Genomic DNA, 26,916 nt, shown 5'->3' on the forward strand with positions numbered 1-26,916 from the left:
TTTTTGCCTGTCCTTCTCTGGCCCAGTATTGTGTAGCATATATGGAGAAAATATAGATTGTTTTGGGCTTGGATCAGAAGATTAGGACGAGGCTGTGTGGGACAAGTAATAATACAACAGACACTTAGACCTGTTACAATAAATACTATATTGACTTATCGCTCAATACATGATAGATGGAGCAGTACTTTTAGAGGTCAGTATTTATTGTGGGTACTTTTTCCTTGCACTAATGTGAAAACGTTGGTTATTTTTCTGTTCTATAATGAGATATGAGCTGTAGAAGTTAGATTTATGAACTATGACTCATTATATATAGATAGATAGATACAAACTATGTAAGTGTTGCATTTTGGCTTCAATATTACCGTTTCTCATCGATATTTACTCATGAAAGGCCTACGGACATTCGATATTTATGTTTAAGTTGCTGGTACCATATATTGATAGCGCAAAGTGAAATAACAAACAACATATACCCAATATTTATGTTATTTACAGTCTGCAAAGTTATTGATTAAGCTTGATTGGATATGACCTGAAGCCGAAGTGCACATCTTTTAGAATATTTACAGTATTTTAGCTCACACGATACAACAATAAGGTAGTAAAGTGAGTCCCGGAGAACAAAACTCCCAAAATAAAAGGGGATCACTTCGCAATTCTCAGTTTACACAGTAGCGATGTGGATTTAATGTCCATAAATATAGATCCGATATAGACGATATAATCCATAAACGTGCTGTTCGTCATTCCTGTTTCTATATGGATTGGCTCACTTGATCTCGCAAGTTTTGCACAAGCGAGTGTTGCATTCGATGACACATACGAATAGGAATTATTAATATTAAACGCAGATGGTGCATTTTAAACCTAAGTTGCAATTGCATAAAACACAGAACTTGTATTTCCAGTGGTTTTGTTCTAGTCTTTCCCAGTTTTTTACCATTTGTCTGTGCCCCAAGTATCTGTCTGCCAGTGCAAGAGAAGACAACTTGATAAGACCACTCCAATTATGTGAACAACTAAAACTGCAGGATCATTTTTCACAATCCCAGCCTTTCTGGCAAAACCTTTTAAGTTCGATCACTGCCTTGAAATGGTGAATCTTGGAAAGACATAAGAGATAGTACAAACCTTTTACTTGATTTTTCAATATTTTGGGTTGCGTTAGTGCATCTATCAAATTTCATCGTTCTCTGCCCAAAGAACTGTTGACAAACATGATTTTTTTTTTTTGTATTGAAACAGATGGGATTGTGTGCTTTGCGATAGAAGTTTCTCTTAGAGGTTTTTGTATGGACTTGTATTTTAATATTCATGAGACTGCAATATGCTGCAGGAGCCTTCAATGCGTGCTAACATTGAAGTTTATAATATAAATCTGCTCCCTCTAATTTCAAATTTCACAGTGGCTTTTTTATAGAAAGCGTATTTACCTTGATGTCTATCTTGTAGTCATTGATAGCAGATACGAGCGAGGACAGAGCCGCAGCTGTAACAAGGGACAGCAAGAGCAAGGTCAGTATTTTCAATTATACATCTGGTATTGAATATTTATTATTATATGCATTTATAGTTTGAATTTAAAATGTTCTCTTCGGCGTACTTCTTTTGATGATCTGAAGTTTTGACTAAATCTAAAGCATATTATTGCAAAAATACACAAAAATACACAGAAAATCATCCTTTAAGCTACACTATGTAACTTTCTGGACGTCCGATACCCACGTGTCTCCTTGAATGTTATTACTTTGCCTGGATTGTTTCACAGTCAATACAAAACATAGATCTTTTTTGCATTTATAGTGAAACATGTATTTTTTTTATTTTTTATTGTTGTACTTTGAGCAGGGTTGCAGCTCCACAGATCTGCCCTGTAATTTGGTCTGGTGGCGTCACGGGCTTGTTTCCATGGAGATAGACACATTTATTGCCATACTGTGAATGAAATATACTTGGCAAAACAGTAACATCTCCATGGAGACAAGTAAGTGGCAGACCCTCCCTAGAAAAGTTATATAGTACACAGGTAAAAAAACAGTTTTAGGTCATGTTATTGAAGTTTTATGTAAAAAAAAAAAAAAAAAAAATTAAAAATATATAAAAATAAAAAATACATAATAATAATAATACTACTACTACTACTACTAATAATAATAATAATAAAACGAAACAGTGGAATAACTGCTTCAACATTCTGAGTTGACAGAAAGTTTAGCACCTTATATATTTGACATTTGAACAGTTAAATACATTTCACCTGTCACTAGGCCTGTCACTAGGCCTGTCACTTTAATCACTATATCAACTTATCAACATATGAAACCTGGAACTATATATTTTGGGGTACAATTTCTTTGCAAAGATTGGGAGACTTTTGCCATTTTTATGTAATATGGCAAGACTTGAGCTGTAGATGGTAGAGTAAATAATGCCTCTGGTTTATTCTGCTGTTTATTTGTTGCAGCTCAAGCCTTTTAATGTTAAAATATATTTAAAAAATTGATTTACTTGGATTATCCTGCACCATGCTTCAAAATGTGTTACCATGACAGGCCTATCTCTCATAACTTTTTGTGTTTTTGTCTAAAGTTTTCACTGTTTGTCTCTTCTCTGTAGGGAGGTGACAGTCAATGTAGACTTTTCCTCCGCCTCTCCCCAACTAACCCTTTCATTCCTACCCCGTTTAAGGTTTGTGCGTCTCTGAGTTGTGTCCTCTGTGTTTCTCATTGTGCTTATGCATGTAGCAGTGGCACCATGCATACACAGCTACATGTCCTAACATCTTCACTTATATGTAACTGTGCTTGTGGAATCATTGGCTCTCTTTGCTGCCAACTTGCTTTGCTTTGCACAAAATACTGTAAAAGTAGTAACATCAATAATTCAAAGGTGTAAAATCAGCCAGGTAAGTTTATCCAATGGATTCTCTAAATAATGAATCACTCGGTTATCTCTGCCAAGCGGTTTTTGCCTTTTATGTTTGTTGGGTGGTTGCTTTTGTGGATTGTTTCTTGTCCAATCAAACAATTTGGCAATATAACACACGATCTCATGAAAAAAACTCAAATGTCAAAAAATGACTGCATGAATCTGCATAATTATGGACATTATGAGGATTCTAAAGCAAAAAAAACAGCAGAAATGTGCTTGTAAATTAAACCCTTCTTGCCTTCTAATGCAAGTTGTATGCCGTTATACATGCCAAAGGTGATTGTGTAGATATGTTTTTGATATCGCAAAAAAGATCCAGTGCCTTTGCAGACGTTTACGCTTACACAGTGCTTCTAGTTAACAGCATGTAGCTCCAACGCTAATGCTGATTCATATGAAGTGATTCATATGACATTAAATAGCTTATAACATTTACCAAACAACATTTGTCATTTGTTCATTTGGTAAATGTGAATTTTGCAGCTCACAGCAGTGTAGTGCAGCCATAGACTGTATAAAGAAGTGGACTAAGTGAATGTGGCGTCACCCATAGCGTTTGGCTCCAGTCAAATGAAGCTCATCGAGGTTAGCTGTGGTAGGGGCAAATTTGGACACTTGTTCTATATTTGAAATTCCGACCGCGAGTATCACAGCAACCAAAGAGCCGACCCAGCGCGAGGCTGTTGAAGGTAACGCCCCTTCCCGCCCACACCGCTGGTTTATCAGGGAGCGGGCGCTTAGCAACGCTGTCAATCAAACCTTTTACTAACACTAGCGGGAGTGACCTTGGGGAAAGAAGGCACCTGATTTGTTTGTCATTCATTTTCATCTCTTGATTTACGGACACAACAACAAAATAAAAAAGCGCGGGTTAATACGAACATTTTAAGACCAACATGACGAGCCTGACAGCAGCAGTTGCAGAAAGAGGAATGACATTTTTTCAATAGAAAGTGAATTGGAACCAGAGTCGATGAAGCCGGAAGCGCGCCCATGTTCACTTCTTATTTTATTTCTTCGGGTTAGCTATGTCCATTTATATATACAGTCTGAGTGCGGCTAATTATTTCAACTCCTGATTCCACAACAGTTTTAAAGACCCTTCAGTTCTTTAGTTTTTTTGTATACAAAGTCTGCTATTACCTCTGACTAATAACACTTTGCAACTCCATCTGCGACAGCCAGTGAAGCGTGATAAAGTGAAGACACCCCCCAGCAGCTCGGTGCAGCTCCTGCCAGTGGTGCCCCATGTGGGAGAGACAGACACAGACACCCTGACAGAGACTCCCCCCAGAGCGGAGGAGAAGGAAGATGAGGAGGAGGAGAGGGAGGAAGAGGAGGAAGAGGATGAGTTTGGATACAGCTGGAGTAAGTGACAATGTTAAAAGAGCCTTCATTATGTCTAAAAACGCTTGGAGGCAAACCAAAATATACCTGCTTTGACACTACTTTGCCACTAGAGGCTCTCCAAGTTGCTTATTCTACAGCTTAACTAATTCTAAATATGGGCTTTTTATCCTTTCTGGAACATACTTGTTTATTATTAATAATTTTGCACATTATGTAAAAGCACTTGTTGTTTTTTAATACATTTTCAGCCAAAAAAAAAATCAACTTTGTAGGGAAAATTACCTTGCAAACATGAGCTGTTAAGAGTTGTACTTGTGCGATAATCACTATATCGACTTATTGTTCAATTTATAAAAGTTGGAACAATATACTTTGATATTTCAGGGGTCAGTATTTATGTGTACATTTTCTTTGCACTACTTGGATTTTTTTTGCATATTTTTTGGCTATGCGATAAGATTTAAGACATAAAAGGTTGAATTAATAACTTTTATGACTCATTACGGATGCAAACTAATTACTAAAGTGTTTCGTTTGCTGTTTATTTATTGCAACTCACAATTTTTTTTAACACTATTGTAGATTTAGAATAGTTATTGTGTCAGTGGCATAAATTAGTTTCAATATAATCATCTATATTTACTTCAGCAATATATCGAACTTCATTATATGCTATAGAGACAAGCCTAGTTGTAGTAGTTGCAGTTTTGACAGGCCTGGGGTTGCATAAGGCCACTAACATAATTCCCTTTACATCAGCACTATAATTGGATGACTTCTTCTGTCACTAAAAGAAAGTGAATCATCTTCTTTGAGTGGCTACATTTCAGCAAAACCTGGAGGACCTGATGTCCCAATTAATCTATTAGCAGCCTGCGGGCAAAGTAAAGCAGACTGTCCAACTCACTCACGCTGTCAAGGACAACAGGTCACATTCACTCACATACAACTCAGGCAACCAGCAGAAAGGACAGACTTCCACCCTCCGCTGCTTCTCTCGGGATTATAGTCTATGTACTCGGAGTGTGTGTTGGGAATAAGATTGATGAGGTTGGAGCAGAGGAGGTGAGTTGTGGAGATTACTAAAGGACTGATGGTTCAACTGTGGCAGGCAGCCCAGAACAACAGAAGCTCATTGGTCTGAACCTTGGCTATCTAACACACCAGAGACAGCCCAGGAGCAGCGAGAAAGACAAAAAAAGTGGGATTGGGTGAACGGAAGGATAAGAATAGAGACAAGATTGAAAGAGGGAGACAAAAGGTTAGCGTTAAAACAAACTTAGCGCTGTGACATTTCAAACTTTCACTTTTTGTCGAATAACTCAAGGAAAGGAGATGCAATCGGAGAAGTCATTTTATCCCGGGACGGGGAAGATAACTACAATAAAAGTGCGTTGTCATTTTTCAAAGTTTGCATTGGTTTAAAAAAAAAAAATGATTGAATGATTTTGAAAGACAGTGATTTTTATGTGATAAGATTTGCAATATTTATTTTAAAATCAAGATTCATTTCACAGTTGAGTTGATATATTTCCAGGAGTTGCTAAAGTTAAACAAAAATGGCGTGCAGTGCAGACCGTTTTTTGTCATAAAATAATAAGACGAGATATTTTATTTTCAGAGCACATTATGGTATTTAAATAACTGCATGTTTGGAGTTTGATAACTGAAGGTATCTCAAAGCTAAGTTAAGTTAAGGTTGTATATTCATGTTTTTTTTTTTAATGAGTTTAGCACCGTTGCCATATTATAGACGATAAACGACAATAGAGAAACAAAAACAAAGCAGAAATAGTCCCAAAAAGTATTCTAAATGTTCAGTATTGTAAAAGAAAGCATGAGCTGCAATAAATAAGTAATAGGATGCAACATTTAAGTAGTTAGTTTGGATCTAGTTCAACATTTAGCAGCTCAAATCTCATATTAGAACAGAAAAACAACCTAAATTTTCCCACTAGTGCAAACAAAAAAGATAAATATTAATGCCCCAAAATGATTGTCTCATCTGTCATTTATTGAACGATGAGTCAATATAGTAATTATCATGACAGGATACCAGGATTTTACACAATACTCAGGTTACCAAAACAAGTACAATAACAACTTATCATTTTGGCTTTGAGTCCGAGTTGGCACGGTTCAGCAGTATTGTTATCTTACACCTGTTTATCCTGGCTTCTTCTGTCGCCTTTAGAGAACATAATCCAGCGTTATGGCAGCCTCCCAGGGGTCCTCCACATGATCGAGCTGGAGAAAGGCCGAACAGGACTGGGTCTGAGCCTGGCAGGGAACAGGGACCGCACCCGTATGAGCGTGTTCGTGGTGGGGATAGAACCCAGCGGAGCAGCAGGGAGGGACGGACGGCTGATGGTGGGCGATGAGCTGTTAGAGGTACGGTGGCATCTAAAGAGTATATGAAAAGAAGGAGAGAAACAAAACAGTTTGATTAGATTCTTTTTTAGGATTGTTGGAAATTGATACCGAGATACCAAGCTAAATACTAAAACTAGAAGGGATGGGACAGGATCTCGTGCCATAAGATCTCATGAGACAGAGTTGCCATAGGATTGTGAACACATGAGGGAAAGTATCTCGTGAGATTTTTAAATTTTGGATTGGATGAAAGAGGGTTACGTGTTGGTGAGTAAAAGAATGGCAACAAAGAATACATGTAAAAAATAAAAGCTTTGTTGCCAAAAGCACAATTTATTATTTATTAAGGAATTATGTTAAAATATTGTCTCATTCTTGTGGATGCTATCTGGTTTTGTGTCGTCCCACCCTAAAAACTAATAAAAAGATGCATATAAATAGTGCAGTTTTTGTTTTTGAATGGTTTTGTTTAGAAGTGGTGTAAGACCAGATTGTAAAATTGAAAGAACTCCAGTTAGTTTGTATCAAAAAACAAACATTTTGTCTATTTCTTATTCATTTATTTTTGTTCCATAGTATCAAAATCAGTAATGAGTATCAAGCATTTCAGATTTTAGTATCAGTTTCAGAGACATTCAGAAGAAAGATTATTTTACTCACTGATTACCATTTTGTGACGTTGAGTTTCTTAATGCAATGATACAATACAATTTATTCTGTCAAACACTTTCTTAGTTATTTCTTTATTCCTTTGTAGATAAACGGGCAGGTCCTGTACGGCCACAGTCATCAGAACGCTTCATCCATTATCAAGAGCTCTCCTTCAAAAGTCAAGATCATTTTTATCAGGTAAGGCATCAGCAGCATCACGACCCTGTCTCAATTCTAATTAAAAATCATTACATGTAAAATGCCAATTACAGTAAGCTATGATAGAAGCAACTCTTTTTCATTTTTGAATGAGTTGTACTGCACGATAGTAACCACCAGATGGAGCCATTGTAACATCAAAGAAACCAAAATTACTGTTAATGTTGCAAATGTGCTGGAGAGGTAATAAATTGTTGGTCAACCTTGCAGACATAAAAAAAAAAAAACAACTACAGAATTGAATTAAAGTACTACCTCTGCTCCTGATGAAAACTTTGAAAAGATATACTTTGTGTTATTTACAATTTGTCTCTAAACTATCTTCAACATAATCTCACTAGTTAACCTTGTACTTAACTCCCATCCTTGTCCTGAACTCTTTAAACAGCACTGTGATCATTGAACATAAATCTCTTTTGGTGGAAACAGAGCGACAATTAAGCTGAGTTATGACTCTTGAACAGGAACACAGAGGCGCTGCACCAGATGGCTGTGGGACCAGTGAGAGACAGTGAGGAAGACAACGTGGAGCCACAGAATGAGGTACAGAGGTTAACTACTACTACTACATACACGCAGGTATATCTGACATCACTTAAACATATGCATACAGGCGATGGCTTAGAACATTATTTAAAAACATATTAAAGTGGAGGTGTATATTAAAGTTGTAGTCAATTTGATGACAATGCTGCGGAAATACTTCATTAAACCTACTATTACTATTGCCATTACTACGACTTTGACATTACTTTTCCACTGAGTCGAAGGTTGGTGGTTCAAATCCAGCTCTTGACATACGCATCATTGGCAGAACAGCCAGATCCACTGACCCACGGGTTGGCGGTGGCGATTTCCAGCTCCCACAGATTAATATTGTTGTTGTGTCCTTGGGCAAGACTCTTATCCCACATCGCCCCCAGTGTCTGCGTACACTGAAGTATGAATGTGTGTGTGAATGGGTGAATGGTTCCTTGATATAAAGTGCTCTGAGTGCCTTGAAAGTGGAAAAGCACAATATACAAATTTGACCATTTTCTTGTAGTATTAATTCTACTTCTACTACTAATACTTCTGCTATTACTATTACTAATTCTACTAGGCAATTTGGCAAACATGTTTCCTTTGTGTACTTTAATGCTACTGATAAATACATGATTTAGTATTCAGTAGTTGTATTTATTTAGTAAACATTTTAAAAACAAGAAAGCGGTAAATTTGCAGGATTGTTGCCAAAGCTAATTTAAATCATTAGTCCTCCGCTGGAATAAAAGGTTTTAGGCTCATCGGGATGTACAGTTTGTTGATATATAACTTAACTAATAACAGTGTGGGAAGCCTGAGGCCTCTGCAGCTCTCACAAACACCGGGGTAGACGTTCACAAATAGGCTGTTATTTACCTCCTCCTGTTTCATTACAGGTCGAAATCACGGCCAACGGTGACATCATCAACTCAAAGGTGAGTCACATTGCCATAAGCGTGCAGACACCTAAGCACTTTACTATAGATCGTAGTCACTTGAAACCAAAATAGAGACGATAATAAGGAAGAATGACGGCTGAATAGGACACTCAAGAATGACAAGTTGACAGGACAGAGAAAGACGACAGGAAATTGCTGTAAAAAAGAAAGTAAACAAAGTAAGGAGTGAATAGAAAGGACAAAAAGGTCTAGTTTACTCAAGAGGTTTTCAAACTGTGGGGAAAGTGCAGATGGTAGACACATTTTTGAAGGTCAAATTATACGTTTTGACCAATTTCTATTTTAGGTTTTGGGAATGGTATAGTCCTGGTATAACCCTGATTTAGTCTGAGCTTGATATATTTCAGTGCAGTTTTATCACTACGAAACAGGGCTGCAAAAATCCAATGGAATAATCGTAACTTGTTGACTAGTACAATATTCTTTGACTGTTTGAATAATGATTAATTCTTATTTGGTTATGTGTGCCAGTAAACAAGTAAACATATCTGAATTTGTAGATAAAAAATAAATAAATAAATGTAAAAAAAAAAAAAAAAAAGCACTTGACTTTAATTTTTTTTTTAAAAGTAAATATTTTCTGTCTATATATATGCAATATTTTATCTTTTTCTATATATAAAAAAATAATAAAAATAAAAAAACAAACATACAATAGAAGTAAAGTTCGTGTCTAGCCAACTACTAAAGTTATCATTAATTTTAGGCTTACTCCAAAATAGAAAATGAAAAAAAGTTGGAAAAACCTTGGAAAAAATGTATGATACCCATCAATTTAAATAAATTATTTGAGCCCCAACTATGAATGACAAAAAAGCATGGAAAGCTATTATTACCGGAAAGCCCCTTTTGGGATTATCCATATGGTAGAAAGAGCACAAGGGACAGACATTTTAAATAGAGGAACATCTGCGCAGCTCCCTAATTCAAACACGCAAGTCCCCGATGTTATATCTTTAAACAGAAATGGGAAATGAACAGAAAAGACATTTGTTTTTCTATAATAGGAGGACAATGAACCTGCCAAAGTGTTTGAAGAACCCAGCTCGGACAGCGGAGATGAGGCGAAAGGACACACGGGAAAGGTACACCTCATTCACAATATACAGTAGAATATTGCTTCTCCACTCCGTATAAAGCAATGAACAGAAATATTTATAATTAAGCTTAGGTCACCTGCCACATACTGTAGCTTGCAGTTATAATTTGACAGGGCCACAGTCCTTAACCCTGCCCATTTATTCATGTTACTTTGTTCTGTTTTGAAGGACTTTTCCATTCAAAAGATATACTATGTTTTGGATATTATTGCTATGGAAACGGCCCCAATTTTTCTTCACTCTTAAATTCATGGACACAAGTTTGAGACTTGTACAGTATTTTCCAGAGTATACAGTAAGTCGCACCTGGGTATAAGTCGTATCAGCCAAAAAATGCATAATAATGAAGAAAAACACATGTATTTCGCATAAAAATTGCATCTGAGTGTAAGTCGCACCAGCCAAAAAATGCATAATAATGAAGAAAAAACCCCATAACTTTTCACATATAAATCGCATGTGAGTATAAGTCGCACCCCCTGGTCAAACTATGAAAAAAAGTGTGACTTATACTCCAGAAAATGTGCTAATTGCATTTTTAGATTTAATGCAAAAGCCTATTTAATCTGAGTGTGTGTAAAAGTATAGAGGTCAAATGTTGGCAATACATGGGGAATTATTAGATATAGTATTTTGCTTACTAATTGTAAATTTAAAATTTATTGCTGCTGCTTGGCCAGGACTCCCTTGAAAAAGAGGTTTTTAATCTCAATGGGACTTTCCTAGTTAAATAAAGGTTAAATAAAAATAAATAAAAAGTAGCGAAAACACATTTTAGAGCTTATTTTCTATAATTAAGCATTGTCTTGTGTTACGAACAGACAACCAACCTGGAGATGTACGAGTCAGATGGCCTTCCCAGTTTCCCCAGCATCACCTGCACCTACAGCCAACCGGACGCAGAAACCCTAACAAGTGAGTCATGTTTAAACAAGCTATTTAAAACTACTTTTACATATAATTTACTGTATCACGTGTCTGTCCCAGGTCTGAGTCGTTCATCCACTCCCTCCACGTTAGCCTGTGATCCCACCAAATGTCCCATCATCCCGGGCTGCGAGACCACCATCGACATCTCCAAAGGGCGCACTGGGCTGGGCCTGAGCATCGTGGGGGGCTGTGACACGCTGCTGGTATGAAACAAAAGATCCAAGATGCAAGATTATAAGATTATCACACAACTTTTTTTCCATGTAGTTGAGCAAAATGTTTCTTGCCCGAGTACGTAACACCCCTGTGTGCTTTCTGCATCTACTTTTTTACCGTTTTAGTGAATCAGGAGGGGCGCTGTTTGCATGATAGTTATTGTTAAGCATTGCCGTGATGACAAAACTAGTCTCTGAAAGTTGTAAAACCTGCTTATGAACTTACTTTTAGGAATAGTTAGGATGCTAGGATGTGTTAGGAATTGATAAATGACTCTGTGCTGCAGCAAACTGTTTTAAAATGATCTAGTGCAGGTTTTTTTTTACGTTTTTAGGACAGTAAGGATCTGGTACAGCACCTTTAACAAGGCCTAAGTGTCAAAGATGTCAGTGAAAAACTAGAACAGTGAAAAATAGTCAGTATAAGAACTTAAAATGGGAACTAACAAGTAGGGTATTCTTGACCAAGCCTCGCGTAAAATCTGGATAGTTCCCTGGCTAAGTACACCTTAGCTTTAAAGAAGAACTATTATGCTTGTGTATAGTGATATAGTTATAATCAGTTATAATAAGAAACAGGTCCGCCGATTTCCGCGTTAGAAAGCTGAGGTGCCCATTGGGAGCTGCAAACGCCATCGTAACGTAGAGTTGTGCAGCTAGCGGTCCTTCCTATGGATATCTGTAGATCACTAGCGAGTAGCGGATTTCATTTGTACCAAAAAATACTACGTGATGCTGCTGAATCCTACGTGTAAGAAAATAAAACTGTAGAATGAAGTAAGTATGTCGCAGTGGGCGTATGTCGGTGGAGGTGAAAACGGGGATTGATCGGCAAAATGGCGTCTTGAAAATAAGCAGTTAAAGATTAAACATACACAAATCACTCCAAAAACAACTTCGAGAACGGGGACCAACTACAACGTGGTTAAAACCTCTGTAATGTCGATCTGCTTTAAAGATTATATTAAGTCGCAACGCAGAAAGAAATAGGCAATAATTTCTAGTAAAGAAAAGGGTAAGAAAAGGCTATTTTAACTACTTTTATTTACTACTAATATTAACAAAAATATTAAAGTGAAACTGACACTTTTGACATATTTTTCCAGTACATCTATGAACAGCATCATATTATTATTGGACACTAAGCTGATACGCAGTAATAGACAGTCACGGCAATGAATCACCACTTCTTTCATTTGAGTATATACAAGCCAGTCATTAAAATATTCAGTAAATGTGCGGCTGCTGCTCCTGTGCCACCCACTTGGATTCTTCTGCGGTATAGGAGGTAGGTTCGAAATAGCCGTGGACACTGAGGAATGTAGGAAATGATGTTGTCACAGGAACTCTCCTCCTTTGGGCCCATCCATTCTGTCTGCTCAGTCAGGCCTGGGCGAGCGGAGCATTGTCCCGCCTCACCACGGCAGACAATATCTACCTCTGGAATGTGACCTGTGAACCCGAGAGCGTATGTAGCACTGGAGGCGCATACGTACAGGCTTAAGTAAACAGCGAGTGATACTTCCTATTTAGGTTGTGGTGGTGTGGTGTTTAAACCATTATCACAGGTAGAGAGTTACTGTTATCCCAAATACATAAAGGTGCATTATGTAACTTTTCTCGTGGAGGGTCTGCCACCTGTTTGTCTCTGTGTAGATATAATTACAGCTTCTCCTAGGATATCCCACAGTATGGCATTTTATTACACTGTTTTCTGATCTATGTTATAATGTTGTTTCCTCATCAAAAACACACCCGGAGTTGAGTTTTGTTCCATTCACACATGTTGAACAAACAAATCCTGCATATTTAGGCTGAGTTTGTGATGTCATGTGGTAATACAGGAAGTGCTCCACTGTATTCAAAAGTCTCTATTTCCATAAAAAAAAAAGTGGAAACGAGACCTTGCTCACAGTAAGAAATCATGTTTTTCAAGCACCTGTAATTCAATAAATGCAAGATAGACCTGTTTAATGACATACTATGGAACATTCTAAAGCACATCTGTCAAACTCAAGGCCTGCAAGCCAAATGTGGCCCTCCACATCATTTTATGTGGCCCTCGACAGGATAAATTAAAAGGTATGATGGTCTTAAAATGTGGTTTTATCAGGAGATACGCAGTTACACAGCCATATTTTAACATCTTTTCAAACGCATATGCAAAATTTGTAACTTGAATAATTAGTAAATATAGAAACAGTTAATTAACAAGTTTAAAACGTAGCTACATTTATTTTACATCTGTCCCTTTGATGGCACCCGTTTTGCTGATGCGGCCCTCGGTGAAAATGTGTTTGACGCCTCTGTTCTAAAGCAATAACGTCTCCGTGAAGTCAAGCAGGTGGCAAACCCTCCAGAAAAGTGACATAACGCGCCCTTAACTCTCTCTATGCGGTGTTATTTAGCATTATAAAGCTAACAACTAAAGCTAACTTTGCCGTTACACACATGAATTACCCAGACTTTTATTACCTCTTCACCCTTACTCCTCTCTATCTCTCCTGTGTCTTCTTTATTGACTGTGTTGTTTTCTGTCTCTGCAGGGGGCCATCATTATCCACGAGGTTTATGAAGAAGGGGCTGCCTCCAAGGACGGCAGGCTGTGGGCAGGAGACCAAATTCTGGAGGTACTTTGTCTGTGTGGTATAATCAGCGTAGATATGACCTAGATACGGAAGTGGTTAATTAAGCGCCAGAGGACTTGGCTTTTTATGTTCAAACAAGTCAAAAAGTATAGTGATTGTGAGGTGTTTTTTTTTTCAACCAACTTTTAAAATTGAAAGGAAGGCAGAGGTAATTGTTGCGAAGAGCCCGTATTAGGTTATGTATGAGTCTGTGCCCTTGTTTTGACCTGCGCTCTTCACACAGGGAGGCATTGGGTGGAGATGCGTATTATGTATGTGAATTGAAAGGCACACACGCATGCATGCACACTCAACCTCATGACTTTATTGCCCGTTCCTATTCATTTTGGTGCCAAAGCCAATCTGCCGTGCTAAAGAAAAGTTAGCGGAAAAATAAGTTAAAAGGAGGACTTTCCCATTGCGTTATTAGCTACTATGGAGAAAAATGCTTTAAATGCTTTAAATGTGCATGGCTTAAGCTAATGGGCTATTTCCTTTTTCCTGAAGTAGGCAGAAAACATACTAATTGTCTGTTTTAAGTGTTCTGTGGGAAGATAATGTTCCAGTTAAGTGCTCAAAATATTAAAAACGTCATTGTTTAGGGTTGAATGACTAGATAAAATTGTGATTGTGGATTGTGAACGATTAGATTTGACAATTCTGGGAAACTATTTTTCCCGACCAGCTGCAGTTTGATTTGTTTTTATATTTTAAAGGTCCTATATTGCCCAAAATTGACTCTAGTGAGCTTTAAGCCTTGTTAAAATGTTGTTACCTCAGCAAAAACATGCCTGTTTGAGTAAACCTTTATTATTAGTCTGTTCACACCCCCAAAATTCTCTGCTCCACCTTGTGATGTCATGAAGCAGTATTTTTTAAGTTAACAGCTACTTTTTACCTTTAGTTCAGTTGGGATTGGCAATTCCAGGGCTGAAATTACCCAAATGACTCTAGTGAAGGCGTATGGAGTTTAAAAACACAACCTCATATATTACCACATTACATCACAAGGTGGAACATGGCGTATTTTCTATTTGAGAGAAGAACTCAAGCGTAAATATGCAGGATTTGTGTGTTAAACATGTGTGAATGAAACAAAACACAACGCCAGGTATGTTTTTGAAGAGGAAACAACATTATAACATACAGTAGATCAGAAAATATTGTACTATAGGCTCTTTGAAGTGCACCACTCCTGGATGAATGAAGGATTACAATAGTGTCGATTCTGAGTTCACCTTTGAAACATGTCCTGGAGCGTTAACATTAGAGAGAAGACTGAAATATGAACTGCTAATGTACTGCTAATCCAAGAATCTCACGCAGTTCAGGACATGTTTGTAGAGATCTAAACCTTCGCACATTTTATTAGATAATTGTGTAATTTTGGGAGAGGCGATTATGTTAAATGCACTGTAGTCTGTCTGATTTTTATTGTCTTTAAAAGGTGAAAAACTGGACTAATTCACTGTAAACTGTTTGCAATTTTGCCCTCACAGTAATGCTATTAATAACTACCATTCCAATGCACACTTCCTGATTATTAGACAATAAAACTAACATATTTTGACCTCAAGATCTGCTGATAAACTATGTCTGTACTGAGTGAAAATTAGCTCAAATACATGGAACAAAATCGAGTACAGGACCTTGAACTAAATAACTGCAGTTTTTGCGATTTACTAATAGACTGCATTTCCCGCTCCGATCATTGGGTTTTGGAAATAGCTGAGTCGTGCAAAAATAAATCAATATTTAAATACCAGACAGCGGACAACAGGTTACGAATCGATAATGACAGATAACATGTCAAGACCTTTAGTACGATGTAAATACTTCACCGGAGGAAGCTTCTGTGTTTGGAAAAGTAGGTATTTGTGTCTTGAAACTAACGCTAACTGGATTTAAAATGAAATAGTGATGTTAAAATAGCACTGCAATCTGAATGATTTTGCACAGAATAACAATCGACTTATTATATTGTCATTAGATGTATTTTCATAAAGTTGTTTTGTGTATTTTGAGATTTAGATTAGGCTAGTTAGTAGTTAGCATTAGCTTTGAAGCATGAGTTAAGTGCTTACCGTATTTTCCGGAGTATAAGTTGCACCGGAGTGTAAGTCACACCAGCCAAAAAATGCTATAATAATAAGAAAAAAAACATATTTCACATATAAGTCGCATCTGAGTGTAAGTCGCACCCCTGGCCAAACTATCAAAAAAATGTATAGTCCGGAAAATGTGGTACATTGTTGGAAAGGTCTTAACATGCCATCTGTGGTCAACCATCTGTAACTTGCTGTCCGCTGTCTGATATTTAAATATTGATTTATTTTAGCAAGACTCTGCCAAATCCTCACAGAGAATGAATGAAAAGGATTTATTGTGGTCATTCAAATTGCAACTTCACTTCAAATACAATAATTCTTGCAGCCCTAGTTTTTAATACACCTTTAAAAAATAAATACTACACTTATAAAAATGTCTTACAGGTGAACGGCATTGACTTGCGAGCGGCGACACACGACGAAGCCATAAACGTCCTGCGCCAGACTCCACAGAAGGTCCGTCTCTCGGTCTACAGAGACGAGACCCAGTACAAGGAGGAGGACCTGTGGGACTCCTTCTCCGTGGAGCTGCAGAAGAACCCGGGACAGGGCTTGGGTCTGAGCATCGTGGGCAGGAGGTCAGGAACATTGTTTTTGGGGTCAGATATGATTTAGTATCAGAGAAGCATAGGTACAGTGTGTGGTATATTTAGTGCTGTCATCATATTAAATGTTCAGGCTTGATTTCGATACTAAGGAATAGATGTGGTTTTCAATATTAAATCATAGTACTTTTTTATATTCCCATGTGGCCTTATATCTGTGTAGTCCTTCAGTCGTACAGGTAGGTTCCATAGTGGTCCATGGGTGTATACCAATCTGTGTGTCTTGTACTTTTTGGTACAGCTCAAAATCATTCAAAAACTATTCAGGAAAGGTTGATTTCAGGCCTGGGAATGTAACTTTATTAGTATCGATACCGGCTCAAATGAGTATCTAGTTTCGATACTAGTTTTCATAAGGAAACATGTTAATTGTCAAACTTTTTCTCTTTACTGCAGATCGCGGGAACACAGGTAACTCACAATGAAAAACTAGCGTCTGATTAGCTTGCTTAAAACTGCAATTAAATAGTCTAGACCATTTATATCATCCTGTATTATGCAACTTTTCTGGTGAAGGGTCTACATCTGCTTGTCTACATAGAAATATTATTGTTTTGCCTGGAATTATCTTTATCCATGGAGACAAGGCAAGGCAAGTTTATTTTTATAGCACAATTCGTACACAAGGTAATTCAAAGTGCTTTACAGAATAAGAAAGTCATTAAAATCACACAAATCAAAACATAAATAATCACAAATAATCATCATAAATTTACCATTAAAAGAGAAGAGTGCAGAATAAAAACCTTTCAGTCGTATGCACAGCTGAACAGAACTGTTTTGAGCCTGGATTTGAACATTGTCAAAGTAGAGGCCTGTCTCACATCTTCAGGAAGACTGTTCCAGGTTTAAGCTGCATAAAACTTAAACGCTGATTCTCCATGTTTAGTCCTGACTCTTGGCACCAGCAGGAGGCCGGTCCCTGAAGTTCTCAGTGTGCGAGATGGTTCATATGGCACAAACATATCGGAGATGTACTTTGGACCTAGGCCATGGAGAGACTCACAGGACTGATGTGCTCGTACTTCCTGGTTCTAGTCAGGACCCGAGCAGCAGTGTTCTGGATGTACTGCAGCTGTGTTAAGGCTCGTTTGGAGAGGCCAGTGAGCAGGCCGTTACAGTAGTCTAACCTACTGGAGACAAATGCATGGATAAGTCTCTCTAAGTCTGGCTTTGACAGTATATCTTTGATTTTTGCAAGCCACCAATTTACAGGTCTGATCTGTGGAGAGGTGAGCTGGTAAGAGGTGTAAGATTGCATATTTTTCATGGTATTCTGAGCACATTGTCTGTTATGGAATAAGGCAAGACAGGTGCGTTTAATGTCATAGTGTGAGACATTCCTGTCAAAATTATAATAAGAGCACCCCGACCAGTAAAGTTGAATAATACATCTTTAAAGGGCCCGTATTACGCTATCTTCTGATCTATGTTATAATCTTGTTTTCTCATCACAGACATACCTGGAGTTGTGCTTTGTTTCATTCACACATGTTTAACACACAAACCCTGTATATTTAGGCTGAGTTCTTCTCTTAAACAGAAAACACTCTGTTCCACCTTGTGATGTCATGTGGTAATACAGGAAGTGCTCCACTCCATACATCTTCACTAGGATCATTTGGATGACTTTAGCCCTGGAATGACCAATCTTTACTGAACAAAACTGTAAAAGGTAGCTGTTAACTTGAAAACTACAGCTAGATGACATCACAAGGTGGAACAGAGCATTTTGAGCTTTGGAGATGTAGACAGACTAATAATAAAGGAAACATGTGCAAATGAAACAAAACACAATTCCAGGCATGTTAACAACATTATAACATGACATAATGCTCACAAGAGTCAATTTAGCGTAATATAGGACCTTTAATTTTAGGATTTGCAGGAAAGTTAAAAAGGTTTTAATGAAATTTTTTATGTTTTAGTTGAATAGAAAGGTATAAAAAAGAATATGATCCTTCACTTGCTTCACACGTGGAGGAATAACTCATCATTTTTTTAGTATGATGGCAAAAAAATAAGGGAAACCCAAAACTAGTGGTTAAAGTGGAAAACGCATAGTGGTAATTAGTGGTGAGGTGTGACAGCCAAAAATGCCTGACTCTGGCACATCGTATTAAGTCAAAGATTCTTTTTGGGTTACCGTAGAAACACATAGACAGTAGTTACACTGTGTTAAATTCCATGGTGAATTAAACTGTAAATCGACATTCAACTTTTATTCTGTTTTTCCTTTCTGTTTTCCAGGAATGATACAGGAGTATTCGTGTCCGACATCGTGAAAGGTGGTTTGGTGGACACAGATGGTCGGCTAATGCAGGGAGATCAGATTCTGTCAGTGAACGGTGAAGATGTGCGCTCTGCCACCCAAGAAGCTGTGGCGGCTCTGCTGAAAGTATGTTTACAGTAGGCATGGGGTGATAGAAACATTTGGCGTCACGAATACCATGGCCAAAATAACTGCGATTAACGGTAATGTCACGATAATGATTACAGTTGCTGACAGTTTAAAACGGTTATGGATGTGAATAACTATAATTTTAATGTCTGTGTAATCCCTCAGTCGTCCAGGTATGATTCATACTAAAAGAAAAATTCTAATCTGTCAACCGGACCAAAAGTTTTAGAGTGAAGATGTGGAACCTGTGAATAATTTGAATATTATGAATAAGTTCCATTTTTAGACAACTTTTATATAATTGTACTTTGTTTTAAAACTAAAACAACTACTATCTAGCAGAGAACATTATGGATACGTTTAGTTTTGTTTCTGCACATAAATGATAATTATCTTTGTCGCCGATTATTGCCATTACATAAAATGTCCCATGAACAATTATTGTCTCCACTTTTTATTAGAGATAGACTGATATATCGATTGGTCGATATATCAAGCAGATATTTGCACTTTTTATTGGCTCTTAAATCTTTAGCACAGACCGATATTTTGTTTTTGCTGACCTGCTGCGTAAAGGATACACACAAAGATTTATTTTAATACTTGGTTGAGGTTGAGATGATGTAATGAGGTAATGAAAATGTAAGTACATAGCTCTCTTAAAAGTTTGTGGTTAAAAAAAAAGGCTAAGAATGAGTATCTAGTAAATTTAAAGTACATAATTTGAGGAAAATAATCTACATTGGCTCCACATATTGGCCCAGAAATATTGACAAAGCGTATCGGCCATTCTAAACAATTGTTATCGACATCAGCCATGAAAAAAAACATATCACGCTAAACAATTTTACTGTTTATTGTCGCATCCCTAGTATACAACCTTTTTTTACAATTGTTTTTTATTTTTTTAACCAGTCATGTATTAACCAACTCGGTATAAAAAGACGATGTGATTTGTAAGTGCATTTTTGTATTGTTTTACAGTGCTGCGTTGGGACGTTGAAAATGGAAGTTGGAAGATTTAAAGCTGGACCGTTCCACTCTGAAAGAAGACTCTCTCAGACTAGCCAGGTAATTAGATTTTTATGTATATATAATTCAAATCTAATCTCCGGCAGCTAATAAATGTCATTCATTGTTGCAGAATGAAGCCAGCAGCAAAATGGGTCCACAGTCTAGTTTAGAGCCCGGCATTTTCCCCAGTGACACGGACAAACCCAGTAGAAGTCTGGAATGTAAGTATGACCAATAGACAGCGCCGAGCAACCTCAGTGTTAGCGTCATTACTTCCTGTCCAATTCTGAATTCTGTCTCTGAGGTTTTTTCCGAGCCATGCTAAAATTAATAAATGTTAAAAACTACACAAATGAGGTCAGCTTTATTTTTGACAATTATTCTATATGTTTTGCAGCTGTAAAACCCCTCACCACACACTTTATACACTTATCTCAGACAGGCATTAACATTTTCTCACATTTCTCTCTTGTTTAATGAATTAATAGTGACTCACGTGTATTTCACAGTTCCTCTGACCGTGTCTCTTCGTCCTAGTGCCGCTCTGCTGTAGTGTCGACCCAACATTTTTGTAAATTTGGGTGAACACATTCTGTACTGTACAGGAGACACGGCACGGAGGAGACTGATGGACAGTGGTCTACAGTCCCTTAGCTAATCAGGTTGCAGAACACAATGCACGTTCATACGCTGTTAAAAAGCATGTAAAATTGCACTGAAGAAAAAAAATCAGCAAAACAGCGAGATCGTGAAAGGTGAACCGCGTTATAGCGAGGGACAACTGTATCCAAATAACACCACAAATTGAAATTATCTACATGTAAAAACAATCTACAAGTAGTCTTTACATAAATCAAGTTTTCTTTTAATAGTCTGTTTTTTTTCATATATTTTATGCTTTTAATAAAAGCATAAAATATAAAAAAGAGCCTATTAAAACCTGCTCAGCATTTTTAAAGTTATTTGAATCATTGTCATAGTGAATAAACCGGACTAAATAAGCAAATTTTCTTTTTCTAAATACGCAGACGATAAAAATGCTTTTGCTTTAGTTGTAATAAATGTTCCTTTATTACACATGGGTACAGTCCTTTTAATTTTGTTGAAAAATATATGATTGTGATACATTTATATAACAAGAGTTTCTGCATTTTCACCCCAAATCATCTTGAGAAATAATAACAATTTTAGTTTTTTTGTTTTTGTTCTGTAGCTTTGGACCAGCCCGACACCAGAACAGCAGAGTTCACCAAAGGTCCCACTGACACTCTGGGCATTAGTATCGCTGGAGGGGTGGGCAGTCCTCTCGGAGACATCCCTATATTTATCGCAATGATGAATCCTGTTGGCCTCGCAGCTCAAACCCAAAATCTCAAGGTAACATATTTTAAATCCTTGATATGTAACGCAACTGATAAACAGATCATCCTATTCATTTCACTTGACTGGATTGTGAACTCCGGATAAGGTCAAGAGCCCGCAGATGTTGGCGGTGACCTTTCAAGCTAAAATGACAATTGTAGTTCTCTATGACCCCATTGTGAGAAGACAATATCCGCTGCTGTCAGGGATAATAAATCTCCTACTCCTGCAGTTAGACCACAGAACTCATAAAACAACCTCATACAAAAGAATAGGGCAAAGCGAGACTTGAATAGAGCTAACGTCTTTCAGATCATTCACATAATAAGCAAAAGCTGTCATTTTGGACTATTACTTCCTACATTTTGCTTGGTGTGAACCTCAAAGCTAACTTGTGATGTACTACTGACTTTAACTTTTACTGGTTTTGTGCACTTTTATTAAAACTGGAAAACATAAAACCTATACGAATTCTGTTAAATAAAGATTACCCAATTATTTTTATATGTAGTATACACTGGTGCCTCGTTTATCGTGGGGGTTACGTTCTAAAAATAAACCACAATAGGTGAAATCCGCAAAGTAGTCAATTATTATATATGTTTTAAGGCTGTAAAACCCCTCACCACACACTTTATACACTTTTCTCAGACAAGCATTAAAATTTTCTCACGTTTCGCTCTTGTTTAAACACTCTCAAAGTTCAAACCTTCATAGATTAAAAAAAAAAATAATAAGTACAGTATTATACAATGAAACCAAAGATCAAGACCTGTTTTCAGGCCTAAACATCCAAACAAATTTAATTATAGTGACACACAAGAAATGATTAATAGTGACTTGTGCGTAGGCAAGGCAAGTTTATTTGTATAGCACAATTCGTACACAAAGTAACTCAAAGTGCTTTACAGAATAAGAAGGACATTAAAATCACACAAATCAAAACATAAATAATCATAAATAATCATCATAAAATTACCATTAAAAGAGAAGAGTGCAGAATAAAATCCTTTCAGTCATATGCACAGCTAAACAGAACAGTTTTGAGCCTGGATTTAAACATTGTCAAAGTAGAGGCCTGTCTCACATCTTCAGGAAGACTGTTCCAGGTTTTAGCTGCATGAAACTGAAACACTGATTTCACAGTTCCTCTGACCGCGCCTGTTTGTCCTGGCATCGCTCCGCTGTTGTGTCTTTTTCCACTGAAGGCCTTGGCGCAGGTGTCTTTTTTTCCAAGTGCAAACATACAGCACTTCAGAGTCACACTGCAATCCAACATTTATGTAAGTTTGTCTGAACACATTCTGTACTGTACAGGAGACACAGCACAGAGGAGACTGATGGACAATGGATCAGTGGACAAACACTCAAACACGCAAACATGGACTGAGCTACTGTCACTCATTTGTGTTGTGTAATATGCATGTTAATATTATTATAGTTTGTCATTTTGGTTTTCCACGTTTGTCTGTGTTCAGATTGGGGACCGGATCCTCAGTATCTGTGGGACATCTACTGAAGGCATGACTCACTCCCAGGCCGTGTCTCTGCTGAAGAACGCCACGGGCTCAATACAACTGCAGGTACCATTCACTCACCACTGTCTGTGCTTACACATGCATCTGATCATTATCTGATTTCTGGAATAATCCGATTATTAAAATGCCACGTAAATCGCTACATCTGAGGTGAATCATCTGAATTGTATCTGTTCACACCTGTGCAGGATTTGACAAGGAAAATTATGCCAAAAAGGGAAATGCAGTGGTGGAAGTGGATTCTCTTTACTTTCTACTTCAGTACATTTTTGACCTGTGGAAAAGGCTGAGCGGTTAACACCTTCATAATTTGAAAACAAAAATATACAAAATAAAAACAGCTAGGGGAAAAAAAAAAAAAAAAAAAAGTGATTCATTTGTTTCTGTTAAAAAAAAAAAAAAAATCACTACATTTGAAGCTTTATTACATCTCAGTCTTTAACTTTTTACTCTTTAAGTGCATTTTTAAATGGGTACTTTAATACTTTACTACTACTACTAAAAGTATTTTTTCATGGGATAATTTGACTTTTACTCGAGTATTTTTTGCTCCAGTACCTGCACTTATGTAACAAAATTAAGTACTTCTTCCACCACTGAACTAATGTAACAAAGACAAAAACCAAAGAGAAAAACAAAGATTGCAGGAGTTGTTTTAATTGAATTGTGTTTTGTCTTCCAAATACACAGAAAAAAAATCAGACTGGGATCATTACTGGCATATGTGATTATTCCGAGTATCAGATTTCCCCTTGTCCTCTGTCTCTGCTCCACTTAGATAACCAGCAGACAGTTAGATAATACTCAGATGGACTCCTAGATGTACTTTATCAGCACCTTAAGTTCAAATCTTCCGCAACCTTTGAAGTAAACAAATTGCCCTTATAAACGATAATGAGGTGTGTAAATGATGTGCGTTGTGTCGGATTACAGGTGGTTGCCGGGGGAGATAACACCGTGACGGGACCCTCGTCTCAGGAGCAGGCGTCTGGAGGTCTCACACCGAGCTCCATCTTTCAGGACGATATTGGGTACAAACAGTTACAAAGGTTTTTTTTTTGGTATTGTTTGAATATTAATGCATTAAAGTTACAATTTAAAGTTATGGGAGTGACAGTAGTTTGATGCAAGCTCTTACCGGTTTTGTTGTATCATTGGGCAAGACACTTCAAGCTATGCCTACTGATTCTGATACTATAACTTTAAATATCTGCCGATTTAATCAACCGATACCAGGGGAGAGACTGGAAACGGCATTTATTTCCATTAAACACAAATAAAATACGGCAGAACTGATCGAAACGTGTTATGAAGCTGTTATTTATCTCTCAAGTACTTACAGAACAACTTTATAAATAAAATGTCAAACAATGCGTATCGGATTGGTGTATTCCTAGTAAATGATACATGTTCAAAATACACAACTAAATATCTATTCGAGTTTTAATTAGCAGAGGTGGACATTTTTAGAAAGCAGAACAAAATATATAAATACAGAATAATGCTAGTGTAGTGTAAATGTGTACTATTACTTTTTATTTTACAATTGATAACTTTATTTTAAACACATTTAAACATATTTGGGTCATTGGGCAAGACACTTCAGGCTATGCCCCGCCTGCGTATAAATGTGACATAAGTGTTAGTCATTGGTGTGGTGGAAAACCTGTTGCTACCAATTAAACGTTTGGATTTGATTGAATGTTACTTTTTCATGTTTTCTACTTATATACACAAAAAAAGTAAAGTAAGCTATGTGGAATTATGCAGTAAAAACAAAAGTTAAACAGCTCTACTTAATATTTTTTCCATGTTTTATATTCAAATCCTCAAAGTAGCCGCCCGTTGCTTCGCCGGAAAAACTTAATGAGAGGGTGTGTCCAAACAAAAGTAGTTTACCAAGTAGTGCGGAGTGAATGAATACCTGCTGTAATGATTTGAAAGGCACGTTAAGCTGGTATTGTGCAAAATCCAGCTTGAGTTCAGAATCAGACAAAGTTTATTGCTATGAATGTGCTTTGGCAATACGCTCCGACCTGGGATTACATATTAAAACATAAATCACCTTTGTCGTTTGGTTCATTTATTGTTTGATGGTGTTTTGAGATTATTAGGATTTATTTGGACCATAGCTGAAAGGAGAAAGCATGGAGTGATCTAGCTGGAGTTTTGGGAGTGCCCAAATTGGACAGATTTTTAGTGATTGATGCGTAGGCCACGTCTTTAATCAATCGTTAGTTTCGTTAGTCAAGAGTCAAGTTCTGCCCTGGTATTTTGAAATCGCACTACTGTGAGTACTGTTTTTAGTTACGCTGTTTTGTTTTTGTCTTTATTTTTAGCCCGCCTCAGTACAAGTCCATCAACTTAGAAAGAGGCCCTGACGGACTCGGGTTCAGTATCGTGGGAGGTTACGGCAGCCCGCACGGAGATCTGCCCATCTACGTAAAGACTGTATTCGGAAAGGTACGTCTTATCTTTATTATTTCTGCGCTATATCCCAAGAAATGCGTCTTGTTGTTGGGTAAGAACTTGTGTTTGCTTAGGGCGCAGCCGCAGAGGACGGGCGTCTGAAGAGAGGGGACCAGATCATGGCGGTGAACGGGCAGAGTTTAGACGGAGTCACGCACGAAGAGGCAGTGGGGATTCTGAAGAGGACCAAAGGAACCGTGACGTTAACCGTGCTCTCGTAGGAAGGGACAAAGAACGCTGGCACTATTTTTGTATTCAAATGGTTTTTAAGAAGGAGTAAATGTATGTGAATGACTTCCATATACACTGTTAAAATGAGGAAAGTTAGTTGTTGTTTTTTTTTAAACAATGTAGCTTTGAACACTGATGTATGCAAATATGTACGTAGGCCTTCCACTTCCTAGAGACATAGTATTATAAGTGTAAATGATAGGAATGCACCGATCCAGCTTTTTCAGGTCCGATACTATTTTGATACTGTAACTTTAAATATCTGCAGATACTCGAAGCCTGAAAACAGCATTTACTTCCATTAAACAAAAATAAGACATGACAGAACTGATCTAAATGTGTTATGAAACTGTTATTTATCTCTCAAGTAACTACAGAACAACTTTATAAATAAAATCTCAAACAATATCAAACTTTCTGGGCCAACTATGACCCAGATACATCAATTTATATGTCCAACCAGGATATATCGACTTAAATATTGAGAATCGGTGCTGATGTCCAATACTACTATCGGATCGGTGTATTCCTAGTAAATGATACAATTCTTTTTCTATGCATGTTCAAATTACACAATTTCTAAATATCTGTTCTAGTTTTAATTAGCAGAGGTGGACATTTTATGAAAGCAGAACAAAAACAATAAATACAGATTAATACTAGTATAGTGTAAACATGTAGTATTACTTTTTATTCAACAACTTTATTTCAGACATATAAATATTTTAAATTACATAATCTTAAAAACAACACTGACAATAATCAAGGAATACAGTCACTATTTTCAGTTTGGCACAATAGGAACAAGTTGAAAATGTTCTAATCCTGCCCATAGAAAAGTTCTTCAATGACTTTATGAAATGAGTGTATATATGAATGCCATGTTTGTAGTAAAAGTTAAAAAAGGAAAACTCAAATACTAACAAAGCACATTTAAGTATACGTAAACAGTGAGTTTTTCACCTCTGCCAATTACACTGGAAATCTATATCTTTTTTAAAACTCTTTTTGTATTTTTCTAGCATCTTGAGAAAGGCTGTGGCTGAAAGGTTGGAGTTTGTTTTATTTTGAAAGGCTGTGTGAGTATGGATGTTTTACCCCAGCGAAATACACTAGAAAATACTACAACTGCTTTTTTATTTTATTTTTTTTTATTCGTATTATTTCTCATTCTCTTATTTTATGGAACTCTTGTTGTAAGTAGTTTAAAATATTTTCGACCAGAAGTATGATGATGAGGCAGATCAGGAGAAGGGCTGTACCAACATGTGACAGTATTGTGTACTGCTGCAGGTTTGTTAT

General features: G+C 37.0%; 1 protein-coding gene across 8 annotated transcripts in view; it reads left to right on the forward strand.

Moving 5' to 3' along the window:
* The window catches only part of LOC117385980 (multiple PDZ domain protein), a 69,737-nt gene extending 44,130 nt beyond the window's left edge, over positions 1-25,607 (forward strand). For 5 of the 8 annotated variants that reach the window (XM_033983282.2, XM_055228963.1, XM_055228961.1 and 2 more), the window contains 20 exons: positions 1,459-1,521; positions 2,623-2,694; positions 4,119-4,305; positions 6,482-6,678; positions 7,418-7,509; positions 7,995-8,073; positions 8,952-8,990; positions 10,022-10,099; positions 10,936-11,029; positions 11,102-11,247; positions 13,806-13,889; positions 16,379-16,572; positions 18,850-18,997; positions 19,985-20,071; positions 20,145-20,235; positions 21,228-21,391; positions 22,855-22,959; positions 23,848-23,945; positions 25,254-25,377; positions 25,458-25,607. In XM_033983282.2, coding sequence (XP_033839173.1) covers positions 1,459-1,521; positions 2,623-2,694; positions 4,119-4,305; positions 6,482-6,678; positions 7,418-7,509; positions 7,995-8,073; positions 8,952-8,990; positions 10,022-10,099; positions 10,936-11,029; positions 11,102-11,247; positions 13,806-13,889; positions 16,379-16,572; positions 18,850-18,997; positions 19,985-20,071; positions 20,145-20,235; positions 21,228-21,391; positions 22,855-22,959; positions 23,848-23,945; positions 25,254-25,377; positions 25,458-25,604 — 2,289 coding nt within the window. In that variant the 3' untranslated portion in view covers positions 25,605-25,607. The remainder of the gene's footprint in view (positions 1-1,458; positions 1,522-2,622; positions 2,695-4,118; positions 4,306-6,481; positions 6,679-7,417; positions 7,510-7,994; positions 8,074-8,951; positions 8,991-10,021; positions 10,100-10,935; positions 11,030-11,101; positions 11,248-13,805; positions 13,890-16,378; positions 16,573-18,849; positions 18,998-19,984; positions 20,072-20,144; positions 20,236-21,227; positions 21,392-22,854; positions 22,960-23,847; positions 23,946-25,253; positions 25,378-25,457) is intronic. The other 3 variants (XM_055228962.1, XM_055228964.1, XM_055228967.1) reach the window with 2 other exon arrangements.
* The last annotated feature ends 1,309 nt before the right edge of the window (positions 25,608-26,916 follow it).

Source organism: Periophthalmus magnuspinnatus, chromosome 18 (genome assembly GCF_009829125.3).
Source record: "Periophthalmus magnuspinnatus isolate fPerMag1 chromosome 18, fPerMag1.2.pri, whole genome shotgun sequence".
Lineage (NCBI taxonomy): Eukaryota > Metazoa > Chordata > Actinopteri > Gobiiformes > Gobiidae > Periophthalmus > Periophthalmus magnuspinnatus.